The sequence below is a fragment of the Aythya ferina genome (genome assembly GCF_964211825.1).
Source record: "Aythya ferina genome assembly, chromosome: 27".
In the NCBI taxonomy this organism is placed as follows: domain Eukaryota; kingdom Metazoa; phylum Chordata; class Aves; order Anseriformes; family Anatidae; genus Aythya; species Aythya ferina.
This window is the reverse complement of record NC_140310.1, coordinates 251,542-266,927: the sequence shown is the minus strand read 5'-3', so window position 1 is coordinate 266,927 and position 15,386 is coordinate 251,542. Positions and strand designations below refer to the sequence as shown.

At 69.0% G+C, this 15,386-nt stretch overlaps 2 protein-coding genes across 2 annotated transcripts; one reads left to right on the top strand and one right to left on the bottom strand.

Annotated features, from left to right (window-relative positions):
• The first annotated feature begins 2,232 nt into the window (after positions 1-2,232).
• DBNL (drebrin like) lies at positions 2,233-8,735 on the top strand. The gene is made up of 14 exons (XM_084499246.1): positions 2,233-2,334; positions 2,838-2,893; positions 3,419-3,531; positions 3,779-3,853; positions 3,962-4,108; positions 4,249-4,326; positions 4,420-4,571; positions 4,830-4,878; positions 5,027-5,101; positions 5,203-5,305; positions 6,007-6,108; positions 7,001-7,095; positions 7,527-7,632; positions 7,981-8,735. Exons 1-14 carry the CDS (start codon positions 2,252-2,254, stop codon positions 8,118-8,120), a joined length of 1,374 nt encoding a protein of 457 aa, XP_084355372.1. The 5' UTR covers positions 2,233-2,251; the 3' UTR covers positions 8,121-8,735.
• CAPG (capping actin protein, gelsolin like) lies at positions 8,387-13,640 on the bottom strand. Its single transcript, XM_084499247.1, has 10 exons — positions 13,494-13,640; positions 12,825-12,884; positions 12,579-12,751; positions 12,339-12,493; positions 11,525-11,692; positions 10,747-10,896; positions 10,582-10,671; positions 9,950-10,082; positions 9,780-9,868; positions 8,387-9,700 (listed from the first exon to the last, which is right to left on the bottom strand). Exons 2-10 carry the CDS (start codon positions 12,845-12,847, stop codon positions 9,635-9,637), a joined length of 1,047 nt encoding a protein of 348 aa, XP_084355373.1. The 5' UTR covers positions 12,848-12,884; positions 13,494-13,640; the 3' UTR covers positions 8,387-9,634.
• Positions 13,641-15,386: the final 1,746 nt, after the last annotated feature.

Here is a 15,386-nt window from a genome sequence, read left to right as displayed (position 1 = left end):
CATCTTCTTTCGGGACCCCCATCCCATCCGGGGTTCCCCCCCATCCCAGCTCCACTTTATCTGCCCCCCCCCATCCCATCCAGGGTCCCCCAATCTCATCCAGGGTCCCCCCCCCATCCCATCTGGGGTTCTCCGTCCCCTTTTGGGACCCCCGTCCCATCTGGGGTCCCCCCATCCCATACAGGGTTCTCCATCTCATCCGGGTCCCCCCCATCCAGTCCGTGGTCCCCCCCCCATCTCCTGGCTTCTCCATCTCCTTTAGGGCCCCCCCATCCCACCTGGGCACCCCCCTCCCGCTTAGGGTGTCCCTGTCCCCCCCAGGATGTCCCCATCCCCATGAGGTGACCCCATCCCACTGCTGTGTCCCATCCTAACCAAGTGTCCCCATCCCACCGGGGTGTCCCCATCCCACCAGGACGTCCCCGTCCCCCCAGGGTGTCCCCATGGCAGTGGGGTGCTCGGGGGGGGGGTTTCCCCATCCCACCCCACCCCGGGCAGGGATCGGGGTCCCCGTGCAGCTCCAGGACCACCCTGCAGGGCAGGACCCCACAGCAAACCCCTTTTACTTCAACCCCCATCCCTCGGGGCCACCCCGCTGGGACGGGGCCACCCCATTTGGCCAAACCGACCCCATTTCGGGGCACGAAGCCTCCCGCCTGCCCCCAGCCGCCCCCCCGCCCCCCCGGCGCCACACCACAAAGATCCTTCAGTGGCTTCCCCCGAAATATGGCACGGAAAGGCTGAAAAGCCCTTTGTGCCCCCGAACCGGCGGTGACCCCGAGCCCCCCGCCCGCGGCTCGCAGGGACCAGCTGCCGGGTGTCGGGGTGGCCCCCCCCCCATAGCCCCCCAGAGGTTTGATTGCCCCTGCTTTTAATTAACAGCTCATTAGGGTGCCACTTGCAGCTGGAAGCCCCCCCGGGATGTGCCCGAACCCCACAGATCTGTAGGGTTTGGGGGCAGCACCCCATAGGCAGGACCCGCCAGGGGGATTTAGCCCCTGCTGTGATTTCTGCTGCCAGGTTTTGGGGTGGGGGCGTCGGGGATGTCCCCCCCGTGTCCCCCTCCCCCCCGTGGTGCCAGCAGCCTGAGCACGAGGGCGGTGGGGGGGAGGCACCCATGGGTGCTCGCACCCACAGCCACCCCGGCACCCGCCATGCAGGGGGGCACGGGGAGAGGTGGGAGGTGGGGGGGGGGGGTCCAGGGGTCCTGGGGTGTCCCAGGGGTCCCATAGTGGCAGGGGGGGCTCAGGGGGTCCAAGGGGGCTTGGGGCACCCAGGGGTCCTGGGGCACTGAGGGGTCCCGGGGTGTCCAGGGGGTCCTGGGGCACCCAGGGGTCCCACAGGGACTGGGGGTCTTGGGGTCCTGGGGTACCCAGGGGTCCTGGGGGGTCCTGGGGGGTCCTGGGGGGTCCCATGGTTGACGGGGGTCCCATGGGTCCCACGTTCCCCAAGGGGTCCTGGGGCATCCATGGGGTCTGGGGGGTCCCAGGGGTTCTGGGGGGTCCTGGGGGGGGGGGGTCCTGGGGGGTCCCAGGGGTCCCCATGGTGTCTGGAGGGCCTGGGGGGGGTCCCAGGGGTCCTGTGGTCAATGGGGGGGTCCCAGGGGGTCCCAGGGGGGTGCGGGTGCCAGGGGGGGTCCCCGGGGGTCCCCAGCCCCACGGTACCAGGGGGGCACCCACAGCTCCCCCCCCCCCCCCAGAGACCCCCTCCCCTCTGCGCGGCCCCAGGACAGCCGGGGGGGGTGGGTTTGGGGGGGGGGGGGCTCACCTACAGCGCCCCCACCCCTCGGGGGGCGGAACCCTGGGGGAAAAAATAAACCCGAAATGCCCCAAAACGCCCCAAAACGGGACGGGGCGGGAGGGGGGGGGGCGTGGGGCAGGGGGCGGGGCGATAAACAGAGGGGGCGGGGCTTGGGTGAGCGAGGGGGCGGGGCGAGAAGCGGAGGGGCGGGGCTGTGCCAAAAGGGGCGGGGCTACACCAAAAGGATCGTGGTGATGCGCGGAGGGGCGGGGCCATTACAAAAGGGGCGGGGCTATGCGCAGAGGGGCGGGGCTACCACAAAGGGCGTGTCCCAGGGGGCGTGGCCTTCCCACCGGAGGGCGGGGCGGGGCGTCGCCCATCAAGGGGCGGGGCGTTGGTGAGCGGGGGCGGGGCTAGGCCGTCCCAGAGGGGGCGTGGCGAGGAGGGGCGTGGCCACCGGAGGGGGGGCGTGGCCTCGCCGGGGCGGGGCGGGCCGGGAGCGGGCGCTGCCATGGCGCTGAACCTCAGCAAGAACGGGCGGGCGCTGCAGGAGGCCTACGGCAGGGTGGTGGCGGCGGGGAGCACCACCGACTGGTGGGGGGGGGGCACCGGGACCCGGGGGGGGGGCACCGGGACTTGGGGGGGGCAGGGGAGATGGGAGGGGCTGGGGGGAATTGGGGGAGGTGGGGGGGAAATGGGGGGAGGGGAGGGGAAGTGAAAGTGAAAGTGGGGAGGGGGCAATTAGGGGGTGGGGGGGGGTTGGGGGTGTATGGGGGGTGGGGGAGGGAAAGGGGGGGAGGGGGGGATGGGGAAGGTGGGGGGGGGGATGGGGAATGGGGGGGGGATGGGGGGTGCATGGGGGGGGTGAGGAACCCATGGGGGAGGGTTTGGGGGGGGGTTTTGGGGGGGTGGGGGGGGGTGCAGGGGGTTAGGGCTGGGGGGTGCACACGGGGGGGGACTCATAGGTGAGGGTCCGGGGGGGATATGGGGTGGGGGGGCAGGGGGTAGGGGCTGGGGGGTGCACAGAGGTCGGGGTGGGGGTGGGGGGGCCATCCATGGGTCACCCCCCCCCTCACCCCCCCCGGGGTGTCCCGCAGGGCCCTGTTCACCTACGAAGGCAACAGCAACGACCTGCGCGTGGCCGGCTGCGGGGGTGAGTGCGGGGCACGGCCCCCCCTGGGGACAGGGACGGGGGCGCCCGGCTCTGCCCCCCCCCTGCCCCCCACCCCAATCCCCCCTTGGCCCTGGTTCCCAGGCTGGGTCCTGCCGGTGCCGCCCGTCCCCACCGGGCCCCTTCCTTCCTGCTCCTCCTGCGCCTCGCACGGGGGGGCACGAGGAGCTGGGGGGGGGCAGGGTTTAGGGCTGGGGGCTTTTGGGTGCGGGTCTGAGGTCCCCCGCGTCCCCTCCCTCGGAGCATCCGATGCCTCTTGTTGGCCATCAATATTTTATCGCGGCGAGGAAGGAGAGCTCCGGGCTGAGCAGGATGCTGCCAGCGAGCACCAGCCCGTTTTCAGCTCTGCTGGGCTCAAAGGAGGAGAGATCCTCGCTGCTGGGCTTGGTTTTGGGGATGAGAGCTGGGTTTTTGGGTGATTCCCAGCTGCGGGGGGGGGCTGCGGGGCTGGGCAGGAGGTGCCGATGTCCCCGGGCGCACCCCAGCCCCGCTCCCGTCCTGGCACAGATGGGGGCCTGGAGGAGATGGTGGAGGAGCTCAACAGCGGGAAGGTGATGTACGCCTTCTGCAGGGTGAAGGACCCCAACTCCGGCCTGCCCAAATACGTCCTCGTCAACTGGGTGAGCGGGGACGGGGACAGGGATGCACCTTGGGCACCTCCCCTGGTGCCAAAAAAAAAAACACCCGGTGGCCAAAAATATCCACCGGGTGCCTCGCAGCCGGGCAGCACCGAGGTCCCCAAATGGGGACAGTTTTGCAGCCCAGACCCAAGGTGCTGCTGCTGGAGAGACCCCCGTGGGTGGGCTGGGACCCCCCCCGTGGGCTGGGACCCCCCTGGTAAGCGGGTGCCGATGGTTTCCCTTGCAGACGGGCGAAGGTGTCAACGACGTGCGGAAAGGAGCCTGCGCCAACCACGTCAGCACCGTCGCCGGCTTCCTGAAGGTCCGCTGGGCTCCCGGTGCCCCCCAACCCTTCTCCTGCCACGGGGTGGACCCCCGAGGGTGCCACCTCGGGGCCACCCCCCCCTGAGCCGGGGCTGTCCCCGCGCAGGGCGCGCACGTCACCATCAACGCCCGTGCCGAGGAGGACGTGGAGCCCGAGCTCATCATGGAGAAGGTGGCCAAAGCCTCGGGGGCCAACTACAGCTTCCACAAGGAGAGCGGCCGCTTCCAGGACGCCGGACCCCAGGCTCCCGTGGTGAGTTGGTGTTAGGAGACGCCTGAGACCAACCTAGAGACGTCCTGCGGTGCCGTGATGTGCCGGGCACGGGGCTGGACGGAGCTCGGGGTGGGTTTTTTTTGGGGGGAGCTCAGGGGTTTTGCTCTGCCGCCCTGCAGGGCTCCGTCTACCAGAAGACAAACGCGATGTCCGAAATCAAGAGGGTGAATAAGGATAACTTCTGGGCCAAAGCCGAGGTGAGTGCCGTGCCGCCGGGGTGCTCTCTGCTCGCCGAAGCCAAGCTCCGGGGCTGGGGGCTGTGGAGCCCACCCGAGCGCGTGTCCCGGCAGAAAGACGAGGAGAACCGGCGGCTGGAGGAGAAGAGGCGGGCGGAGGAGGAGCGGCAGCGGCTGGAGCGCGAGCGGCGGGAGCGGGAGCTGCAGGAGGCGGCGGGGCGGGAGCAGAGATACAAAGCCCGCTCCAACGAAATCGAGGCCCAGAAGTGAGTCCCTGGTGGCTGGGACACGTCCCCAGCTCGCGCTCCCGTGACACAGCGGGAGGTGCAAGGAGAATCCTCTGTCTGTGCGTCCTGTGCCAGCCGTGTGTCTGCCCTCCCCGGGGCTGGGGAGGCTCCAAGCATCGCTCCCCGCGGGCAGAGCCTTCCCCAGCTCCCTGGGGCAGCTCCTGCTGTGCTGTCCCCGTCCCCACGTGGCCGCGGCACTAAGCACCGCTGTCCTTTTGTCACCCTGTGTCACCGCAGGAGGCTGCAGCAGGAGGCGGAGAGGAGGGACAGGGAGCAGCAGCAGCGGGTGAGCCTCAGCGCCCGGCTCTCTGAGGGTCTCGGGGTGCCGAATCCAGGGGGTGTCCCCCTTGTTTGCCCTCTGCACCCCCCCCTTGTCCCCATTTCTGTGGTCCCAGGGGGGTGGCCCCGTGTCACCGACCCCTCTTGTGCCGCAGAAGGAGCAGGCGGAGGAGCAAGAGGCCGAGCAGCGGAGAGGCTTCAGGAGGAGCGAGTCGGTGGAGAAAGCCCAGGTGCGCATTGCTGGGGGGGAACCGCGCTGGGGGGCTGCTCCCGGCCCCTCTGCCCCTTCCAGCCCCCCCCAGACCCTGCTTAACCCCTGGTTCCCGTGCAGGAGGCAGCGTCGCTGATCGCACAGAGGGCAGTGAACCCCCGGGACATCTTCAAGCAGAAGGAGAGGGCGGCACCCGGGGACACGGCAGCCGCTGCCCAGCCAGGTGGGCACGGGGGGGGCTCCTGAGGCAGGGGGGGAAGCGTTAACACCCGAGACTGCTGTATCCACACCCCGCTGTACCCGGGAAGCTTTAGATTTCTTCTTATTTTTTGTCAATGAGACGTATTAATGCCAGAAAGGAACCCGGCCTGGCTGCCTGCCGTCCCGCCCGGCTGCTCGCGCGCTCGAGCGCAGCCGACGAGACCGAGCCGCTCCGCGGGGCAGGAGCCAGGAAGTTGAGAAAACCGAAGCTGAGGCTGCAGCCGAGGAAGCTGCTGCAAACACGTGATGTGCCCAGGCCAACATCCCCCCCCCCAGCAGCCCAGCCCCCAGTGAACGACTCGAATTAGCCCGCAGTAACTCCTGCTCCCCGGTTTTGCGGAAGGAGCGCGAGCGCACCTTGGTGGCGCGGCCCCGTGCTTGTTTGCGCTTGGAGGCGCCGATGGGCGAGATAAGAGCAGCAGGAAAATCCCCGGGGAGCTGGCGCCGCCGGCCTCCGAGCTGCTCTGCTTCCCCAACACCACGTCAGTGTTGGTTTCGTGTTTGCTCGGCTGCGGCGCTGCTGTAACCAGTCGACAAACTTGTTTTTTTGCAAGAGGGACCGGAGCTGGAAAATCCTGCTGGGGAGGCGAGCCCGGTGGCGAGCAGTCGGTGAGCGAGGGGTACCCGAGCCCCCTCCTCAAGCACCTCCGTCTCCTTTTGCAGGCAAATTGCGCAGCCCCTTCCTGCAGAGGGAGGCGAACGCAGTGCCCAGCCCCGGCCCCCCGGCGCGGGAGACGCCGCCAGCATCGCCGGTGCCCGCTGCAGGTGCGTGCCCTCGCTGCCGGGCCGAGCAAAGCTTCTCGCCACGCCTCTCCGAAGTGTCCCCGGAGCTGGCAGCGGGTTCTGCTCCGTTTCTGCCTTGTCCCCATCTCCCTGCTCCTCAGCAGAGAGCAGGCAGGGTTTGGCTTTGGCTCGAGGTCTGCGGGTGATGCTGAAGCCAAGCGGGAGGATGGGGAGCAGAGGGGACAGAGCCGGGCTCCTTCCAGCGGTGCCCAGTGCCAGGCCCAGTGGTGCTGGGCACAAACTGGAGCCCAGGAGACTCCCCCTGAGCAGCACCAAGCCCGTCCGTGCCGGGTGGGTGCCAGAGCCCTGGCACAGGTCCCCAGAGAGGTGCCAGAGCCTCCTCCTCGGGGTCTTTGCACCCTGCTGGACGTGGTGCAGGGCTCTGGGTGGCCCTGCTGGAGCCGGGTGGCACCAGAGGGGCCCGGAGGTGCCCCCAGCCCCCACCACCCCGCGGCTCTGTGACCTCTCCTGGCTGAATGCTGGCCTTCAGCCTCCAGCCAGGGCTTCACCATCCACGCTGAGCCTTTCCCCGAGGCCACTGCACGAGCGGCCAGGGCCGGCTGCGGTCACCACTAGATGCTGCTCTTGGCCAAGGTCTCGGCGCCGGCCCTTCCCCGCTGCTCGCCGCAAGCAGCAGAGCAGAGCCCGGCTATTTGCGTCTCTGGTATTTTAGGAAATGATGAATCTCGGGCAAGCTCACTCCGTTCCCCATCGGAAATGCCGCGTCTCGTCCTTTTTAGCGCTCCGCAGCCCCACGCTTTTCCCCCGTGGCGGGGTTTGTGCTGGCTCAGCCCGGTCCTTGCAGCATGGGGACATTGGGGACAGCGGCAGGGGGGAGCAGGGAGCGGGTTGGTGACACACGTTCCCCTTTCAGGGTACAACTCGAGCGCCCCGGAGCCCCCCGCGGATGAGGCCAATGTGTACGAGGAGCCGCCGGACACCTCGGCCATCTACGAGGAGCCCCCTCAGGTTGGGTGGCACAGGCAGGATGCACCCCAAGCGTCCCCTGGGGTCCGAGCCCCGCTGATGCCCTCGGGGCTTTTTCTCCCCCAAACCTCCTCCTCCTGCCTGCACATCCCAAAGCAGCAGGGCCGGGCCAGGCGGGCTGCTGTGGGCAGGCTGCGTCAGACTCTCCGCTGTGTAGTAGCGGGGTTGTGTCACGCTGCAGCACTTCCTTTGCAGACGTGGTGGATGCTCGGTTTCCTCTGTAGCTGGAGGGGAGGGAGACGTCCAGTGCTCTGGGCTCGGGGCAGCGGGGTGGCCGTATCCTGCAAACAGTGGTGCTGGGGGGGCTGCTGCTCGCTGGCCGCATCCTGCGCCGTGGCAGACCCCGTGCCCCGGAGCCTGGATCCGCCTTAACGAGGCGCAGCATCGTTAATGCCCTTCTCTCCCTCCCGAAGGACCACGCTGATGGGGCCAAGTACGACTACTCGGCCGAGTACCAGCAGACGCCGGACCTGGCGGGGAAGGGGCTGTGTGCCCGGGCGCTCTATGACTACCAAGCGGGTACGGGCTGGGGGGGCTCCTCCGAAACGGGGGGCGCGGGGCCCAGAGCTGGGCAGGGCATTGCCCGTCCCCCTGCAGAGCTGGGAAAGCACGTGAAGGGGGACGGTGCCCTCCCTCCCTTCTAAAATCTGTTTTCTCGCTGTCTTCCCTCCTGTCCCGGGGCCAGCTTTGCCCGGATATTTGTGTTTTGTAACGTCTGAGCCAGCCTGGCTTCCCTCCAGCCCCGGCCGTGCCAGCAGCTGGGTCCCCAGCACTGAGGGGGGGGGACACCCGAGGCGGGTGGGGGGCTCGGGGCAGCCCCAGGGGTCCGGGCTGTTCCTCACCCACGTCCCCTCCGTCTCCCTCCAGCTGACGACACTGAGATCTCGTTTGACCCTGAGAACATCATCACCAACATCGAGATGATCGACGAGGGCTGGTGGCGGGGCTACGGCCCCGACGGCCACTTCGGCATGTTCCCCGCCAACTACGTGGAACTGATCGAGTAAGGGGGGGCGGCGGGGCCACGGCAGCTCCCGGCCCCCCCGGGAGCACTCGGCTCCAGCCTGGTTCTTCCAAGCAGTGCGTGGCTTTCCTTCCTCCCTTCCTCCCTTCCTTCCTTTCTCCCTTCCTTCCTGCCTTTCTTCCTTCTCTCTGAGTGACGTGCCATGGCCCTGAGACCCCCGACCCCTGGAGCCCCCATAAATGCCCCCCCGGGGGCGCTGGCAGAAGCCCCACGGCTCCGTCCCGGTGCGGAGCAGCCGCGTGCCCCGCGGGCTCCCCTCCCTCCTGGCCCCTCGTGCGCTCCGACCCCTCGCAGGGAGCCCAGAGCTGCGGCCAGCGCTCGGCTTCCCGGCCGGGGAGGAGATCAAACGAGGCCAAGGGGGGGGGATTTTAGCAAAAGCTGTGAGCGAGGGCTCCCCCCTGCGTGCCCCATTCACTGTGAACAAGGAAGAGCCCGGTCCGGCTGCCGCCTTCCTCTCGGTCGCCTCCAGCTCCTTTCCCTGGTGTTGCTTTTGGAACAGGCTGTGAGGGTTTTACCACGGGTTTTAGCGATGCCGGGGCCGCTCGTGCCCCCCCCCGGGTCAATAAAAGGGCTTTTCTTTGGTGACGGCTGCACAGGACCCGGCCGTGCCCCTGCTGCTCTGCGCCACCATCGGGGTCCCCGCTCTGCGCTCCCCTCACCCCACGTCGCGCGGTTAATCCCCACCCCTGCGTGTGAAGGCTTTTCAGCGTGATTTGGGGTGAAATGGCGGTGTTTTGGCACAGGGCTGGCAGAGGGCATGGGGTTTTTAATGTCAGCCGCCGGCGCTAACGAGAGACCTTCAATAAGGGGAAGCTGAGCTGGGCGTGGGGCTCGGTGCTGGTTTTGCAATGGGTGAGGAGCTGCGGGTGCGCTGCGCCGAGCGGGTTCGTGCGCCAGGGGGTGAGGTTAATTAGGTTGGTAATTAGTATTGGTGCTGGAGATGAGTCTAACGAGGGAGGGAGGTTTGCTCAGAAGAGCAGCCAGAGACCACGGCTGGAGTGAGCAGTGGGGGGGGGGGTCTGGGTGCACAGGGGACTGTGGGGGCGTTTTGGGGACCTGGGGACACTGAGAGCAAGGGGGGTGCAGGGGACACGGGGACAGCAGGGTGTGGGGACAGCAGGGTGAGGGAACCTCGAGGGGTGGCGGTGGGACACAGGGTTCAGCATCGGGCCTTTATTTGCCAGGGCACGGGTGCAGGAGGGGGGTGGCACGTGAGTATGGCAGTGATGGGGCACCGGGGTGGCACGGGGACGGGGAGGTGGCAGAGGTACAGCAGCAGAGCGGGTGGGGAGGGGGGTGGCAGGGGACAGGCGTGGGCACGGGGACAAAATGGGCTTGGGGACAGCAGGGGATGGGGCACGGGGGTGGCAGCGGCGTGGGGATGGGGTGACAGCAATGGCACGGGGGTGGAGATGGGGGGGGCATGGGGGTGGCCTGGCCTTGGAAATGGCCCCGGGGGGGGGCAGGGGGACGTCCTGGCCCCACGGTGTCCCCCCCTCACTTCCAGTCGGCGAAGAACTGCTTGAAGAGGGGCGTCTCGCGGCCCTGCGGCAGGATCTCCACCTGCGGGACGGGGACACGGTGGGGATGGGGGGTGAGGGGACGTCACCGTGGGCCCCCCCCCCAACCCTCCTGTGCCCACCTGCGTGCGGGGCGAGTAGCCCATGCGGGCGATGGTCTGCTCGGCCACGCTGAGAGCCGCCTGGCGCTCCTGCTCGTTGGCTTTGCGCCCTGCGGACGGGGACGTCAGCCTTGGCTGGGGGGGCCCCCGTCCCCTGCCCTGTCCCCATCCCCGTCCCTGTCCCCAGGCACCTTTCCACACGTAGACCTTTCCCCCGGCGCCCGTGTCCAGCACGAAGCAGTCGTCGGGGCAGAGCAGGCTCTGGCTGAAGGGGCTGCTCCTGGACACCTCGGTCAGGTCCATGCGCCCCGTCGCGTCCGATACCTGCGGTGGCTGGGGTGTCACCGCCGTGGTGCCACCACCAGGCCACCCCCTGTGTCCCTCTGTGTGTCCCTGTACCCCCTGCACCCACCACAGCATCCCGTGGCCATGCCCAGCCCTGTGTCCCCCCCCCTACGGGGGCCACCCCAGTCTCACCCGGCCCCGTGGCCACCACAGCGTGCCCCAGCTGTGCCAAGAGGTTCGTGGGGTCACCTGGAGACCTCCAAATCTCACCACGCTGACCTGAGCCCCACCACTGTCCCATGTCCCCTAGTGCCACGTCCACAGCTCCCAGATCCCTGCAGGGTTGGGGACCCCACCACTCCCCCCGCAGCCCCTTCCAAATCTCAACCACCCTCCCTGTGAAGAAATTCCTCCTGACGCCCGATCCAACCCTCCCCTGCTGCCACGTGCGCCCATGCCCTCACATTCCATCCCTTGCCACCAGCCCACGTCCCCTCGGGACCACCCCAGCACCCCCAGCCCGTGCCCAGCCCCTTGCCTTGTAGAGGACGGCCGTCCCCGCGCTCCGGTCGGCCACCGCGTCCTCCTCGGGGCTGCCCTCCTGCAAGCTGGGCTTGGGGCCCAGCACCTGTGGGACGAAGACACGGCGTGACAGAGCCTCGGGGTGGCCACCCACGTCCCCTCGCCTCCCCAGGGCACCCACCTGCAGCATCTCCGGTGGCTCCTCGCCGTCCACCACCACCTCCAGCCGGGCCTTGCCGCCCCGCTCGCCGTCCCGGATGGCCGCCGCCAGCTCCTGGGCCCGGCTGCGCTCCAGCACGTTGCAGCGAGCCCCGCACCAGGTGAAGATGGTCTGGGGACATGGGGACACCGAGAGGGACGGCGGTGGCAGGGCTGGTTCACACCAGCCCCGGGGCCACCGTTATGTGTCACCGGGTCGGGGCTGGTCCAGGGGGGGACGCCCAAGGGACGCCTCGATAGATGGACACCCAGAGGGACGGACGGACAGCCACGTGGATAAGCGATGGATGGGTGGACAGAGGGACGGACGGACAGATGAGGTGTCCCAGTGGATGCCCAGGACAGAGGAACAACCCAGCAGACTGATGGTGAGAAGGACAGACGGACACCCCAACAGCTGGACACCCAGACGGACAGGAGGACACCCCCCAGACATGTTCAGGACAGACAGATACGGCCACCCAGGACAGGCGGACACCCAGAAGAACAACCAGACGGAAACCTCCGGACACATGGACACCTGGAAGGTCAGACAGACACCCCTAGGGATAGACAGACACCCCGACAGACAGACAGACACCCAGGAGGACAGGTGGACAACCCAGCACTCTGCTATGGATGGAGAGCCGCCCCGAGGGGCTGATGGCCCCCCACGACCATACGGACACCCAGACGGACACGGGGCACTTGCACCAAGCAGGGAGGGTCTCGGGGCCGGGGTCGGGGTCGGGGCCACCCACCTCACCCAGGTCGAGGACGAAGCAGTCGCCGGTGTTGAAGCTGGCCCAGCTCAGGTCCCGCTCGGTCGCCCGAATTTTCTTCCTGCCCTTCACCTGGTAGAGCCGGTGCACGGGGCCGGGGCCAGCGCCGGGGCGCACGGACCTGAAGGCCGAATCCACGCCGCCCTCCTGCAGGCACGGGGTGCTGAGCGCCCGGCGGGGACACCGACCCCTAGGGAAGGGTGGCCAGCACCCGTGGGGGGTGCCGAGCACCTAGGAAGGGTGCTGAGCACCCAGCACGGAGACTGGGCATCTGGAAAGGATGCTGAGCACCGTGGTAGGGATGCTGAGGGGCTCAGAGGAGGTGCTGAGCACCCAGGGGTGATGCTGAGCACTGCGGGTGGGCAGCACCCAGCAGGGACGCCACGTGCTTGGTGGGGAGCAAAAGGGGTGGGGGGGACACTGGGGGGCTTGGGGGCATCCTGCGCACCCACCACGGATGCACAGCACCTGTTTGGGAAGCCCAAACACCCACCGGAGTTGCCCAAGCACCCACTGGGGATGCCCAGCACCCATTTGAGATGCTCAGCACCCACTGAGGATGCCCAGCACCCATTTGAGATCTCCAGCAGCCGTTTGGGATGCCCGGCACCCAGCACAGATGTTCAGCACCCACCGGCCCACTGGGGATGCCCAGCACCCATTTGAGATCTCCATCATCCCTTTGGGTTGCCCAGCACCCAGGGGGGATGCCCAGCACCCACTAGAGGTGCCCAGCACCCACCAGGGATGCCCGGCACCCCCCTGGCACCCTCGGGCTCCCGATGCCCGGTACCTGGTAGGTGACGCCGCGGGGGAAGTACTCCATGAACTCGTCGGACTCGTTGCCCTGCACCTCGCGGTGGGTGACGGGGCGCTCGCCCAGCGCCGCGTTCAGCTGGGTGCAGAGGAGGGCGCAGGCGCCCTGCTCGTCCTGCGACGCCTCCCGGCCTGCGGCGAGGAACGGGGAGGGGGCTCAGCGGGACCCCCCCACGTCCCCACACACGTCGTGTCCCCCCCCTTACCCCGCGCTCACCGATCCAGAGGTGCAGGTGGGCTCGCTCCTCGGGCCCCAGGTGCAGCACCAGGTAGGCGTCCCCCGAAAAAAAGGTGCCCCAGGACGCCTCCGGCACCGGCACCGGGCGCAGCTTCTCCACCCGCCAGATGTGCAGCCCCGGGCGGGTGGGCACGGGGCCGAACGGGGAGCCGCTGCGGGGAAAGGGGGGGGGGCGTCAGAGGGGGTTTGGGGGGGGGTTGAGGGGTTTTTGGGGGGGTTCGGTACCTTTTGGGGAGCGCCGTGTACATGGTGGTGGAGAGAGCGGAGGGCTGAGAGCGGGTGGTCCTGTGGGGAGAGGGGACGTGGTGAGGGACAGACGGACAGACGGGAGGACAGACGGACAGACAGGAGGACAGACGGACACCTGGCGGGACAGACGGACAGCTGGCAGGAGGGGTGGGCACCCCAACAGGAGGATGGATGGACAGACGGACAGCCGGGAGGACAGACAGACATCCTCCCCCCCCCACACACACACAGACAGCTGGGCGCCCCGACGGGGAGGTGGGCGCCCCGATGGACAGACGGACACCCCAGTGAGCGGCCACCCAGGAGGACAGACGGACAGACAGACGGACGGACAGACGCGCTGGACAGATGGACAGGTGGGGAAGGCGGACACACCCCGACGGACGGACGGACACCTGGGAGGACAGACAGACACCCCAGCAGCCAGAAGCCCCGCGGGGCAGGGAGCCCCCAGGGACGGACGGACAGACGGACGGACAGACGGACGGACAGACGGACGGACGGACGGACGGACATCCCCACGGGCACACACCCTGCCTGCGGGCACCCCAAAAGACACCGCCCCCCCCCCTCTCCCTTTTCCGGACGGACAGACAGACAGACAGACGGACCACCACCCCCCCCACCCCCGCGACAAGTGGACACCTGGACGGCCGGACAGCTGCCCCGACGGACAGACGGACACCCCCCCGGACACCCCCCGAGCCGTGGGACACCCGGAAGCCGGGGCCGGGTGGCGCTGACTCAGGCGGCAGGAAAAGGGTGGGGACGGCGGGGGGGGGGCCGGGCCTGTCCCCGCGTGTCCCCCCCCCCCTCCCCCCCCCGGGGGCCCTGCTGATGCCCTGGAGCCCCGACGGGGGGGGGCGCTGTCACCCGTTGTCCCCAGGGGGGGTCCCGGCCCCCTGCTCCTCTTGGGGCTGGTCTGGGGGGGGCTGGACTGGGAATGGGGGGGATGCGCTGGGAGGGGCTGAACTGGGAGGGGCTGTACTGGGAACTGGGGGGTGTACTGGGAGGGGCTGGACTGGGAAGGGGGGGGTGTACTGGGAGGGGCTGGACTGGGGACTGAGAGGTGTACTGGAGGGGTGGCACTAGGGGTTGTACTGGGGGAACTGGACTGGGAGGGAATGTACTGGGAGGGGCTATACTGGGAACTCGGTGGGGGGGCTGTACTGGGAGCTGCACAGGGGGCTGCACTGGGGGAGCTGTACTGGGAACTGGGGGGCTGTACTGGGAGCTGCATGAGGGGCTGTACTGGAAACTGGGGGAGCACAGTGGGAGCTGTACTGGGGGGCAATGCATGGGAGCTGCAACAGGAGGGCTATATTGGGGGGGGGTCTGCATGGGGGGGCATACTGGGAGCTGCACGGCACGGGGAGCTTAATGGGGAGGGGTGCTGCACTGGAGTGGGGCAGCACTGGGAGGCACTGGGAGGCACTGGGCGGCACTGGGAGGCGCTGGGCGGCACTGGGCAGCACTGGTTGCCGCAGGGCAGCCCCCCCCCCACCAGCCGCCCCCGCCGCAGCGTGTCTGGTCGGTGACTCACGGCCGGGCCGGGGGCCACACGTGTGCCGAGCGCGGGGCTCAGCCCGGCCACGTGGCCCAGCCCGGCCACCGCGGGGCCCGGGGAGCCTGCGGGATCCTGACGGGGCCTGGTGCGGTGCTGGGCCGGCAGGAACGGGGCACGCGGTGCCGTGAGGCCCGTCCGAAGCGGCTCTGGGTGACGGGGACAGGCCGGTGCCACACGCTCGGTGGCCTTGGCGTGGCCGTGCCGTGGCCGTGCGGTGCCGGTGCTGGGTCCCGTGCCAGTGCCGTGCTGGTTCCTGCACAGAGCTGGTGCTGAGGCAGTGCCAGGGCTAACCGGTGCTGGTCCTGCACGGTGCCGGTACCGGTGCCGATGCAGCACGGCTCCTCCATGGTGCTAGTGCCATGCCGTGCCAACGGTGTGAGTGCCAGCTGTGGTGCCAGGAGGTGCCAATACGGTGCCAGTGCCGGTGCCGGTGCCGTGCGGAGCCAAAGCAGTGCCATGCCCACGCAGTGCCGGTGCCGGTGCCACGCAGTGCTGGTGCCGTGCCATGCCAACGCGGTGCCAACTCAGTGCTGGTGCTGTGTGGTGCCAGTGTGGTGCCGTGCCGTGCCGTCCCAACGCGGTGCCGGTGCTGTTCCCGTGCCAAGGTGATGCCAACACGGTGCCAGTGCCGGTGCCACGCGGTGCCAATGCTGTGCCAGTGCGGTGCCAACTCAGTGCCAACGAGGTGCTGGTGCCGGGTGGTGCCAATAAAGTGCCGTGCCGTGCCAATGCAGTGCCGGTGCCATCCCCGTGCCAAGGTGATGCCAAGGTGGTGCCGGTGCCATCCCCGTGCCATCCCCGTGCCGTGCCAACGCGGTGCCGGTGCCGTTCCCGTGCCAAGGTGATGCCATCGCGGTGCCGGTGCCGGTGCCATGCGGTGCCAACGCGGTGCCGGTGCCGTGCCACCCCCGTGCCACCCCCGTGCCGTGCCAACGCGGTGCCAACGCGGTGCCGGTGCCGTTCCCGTCCCC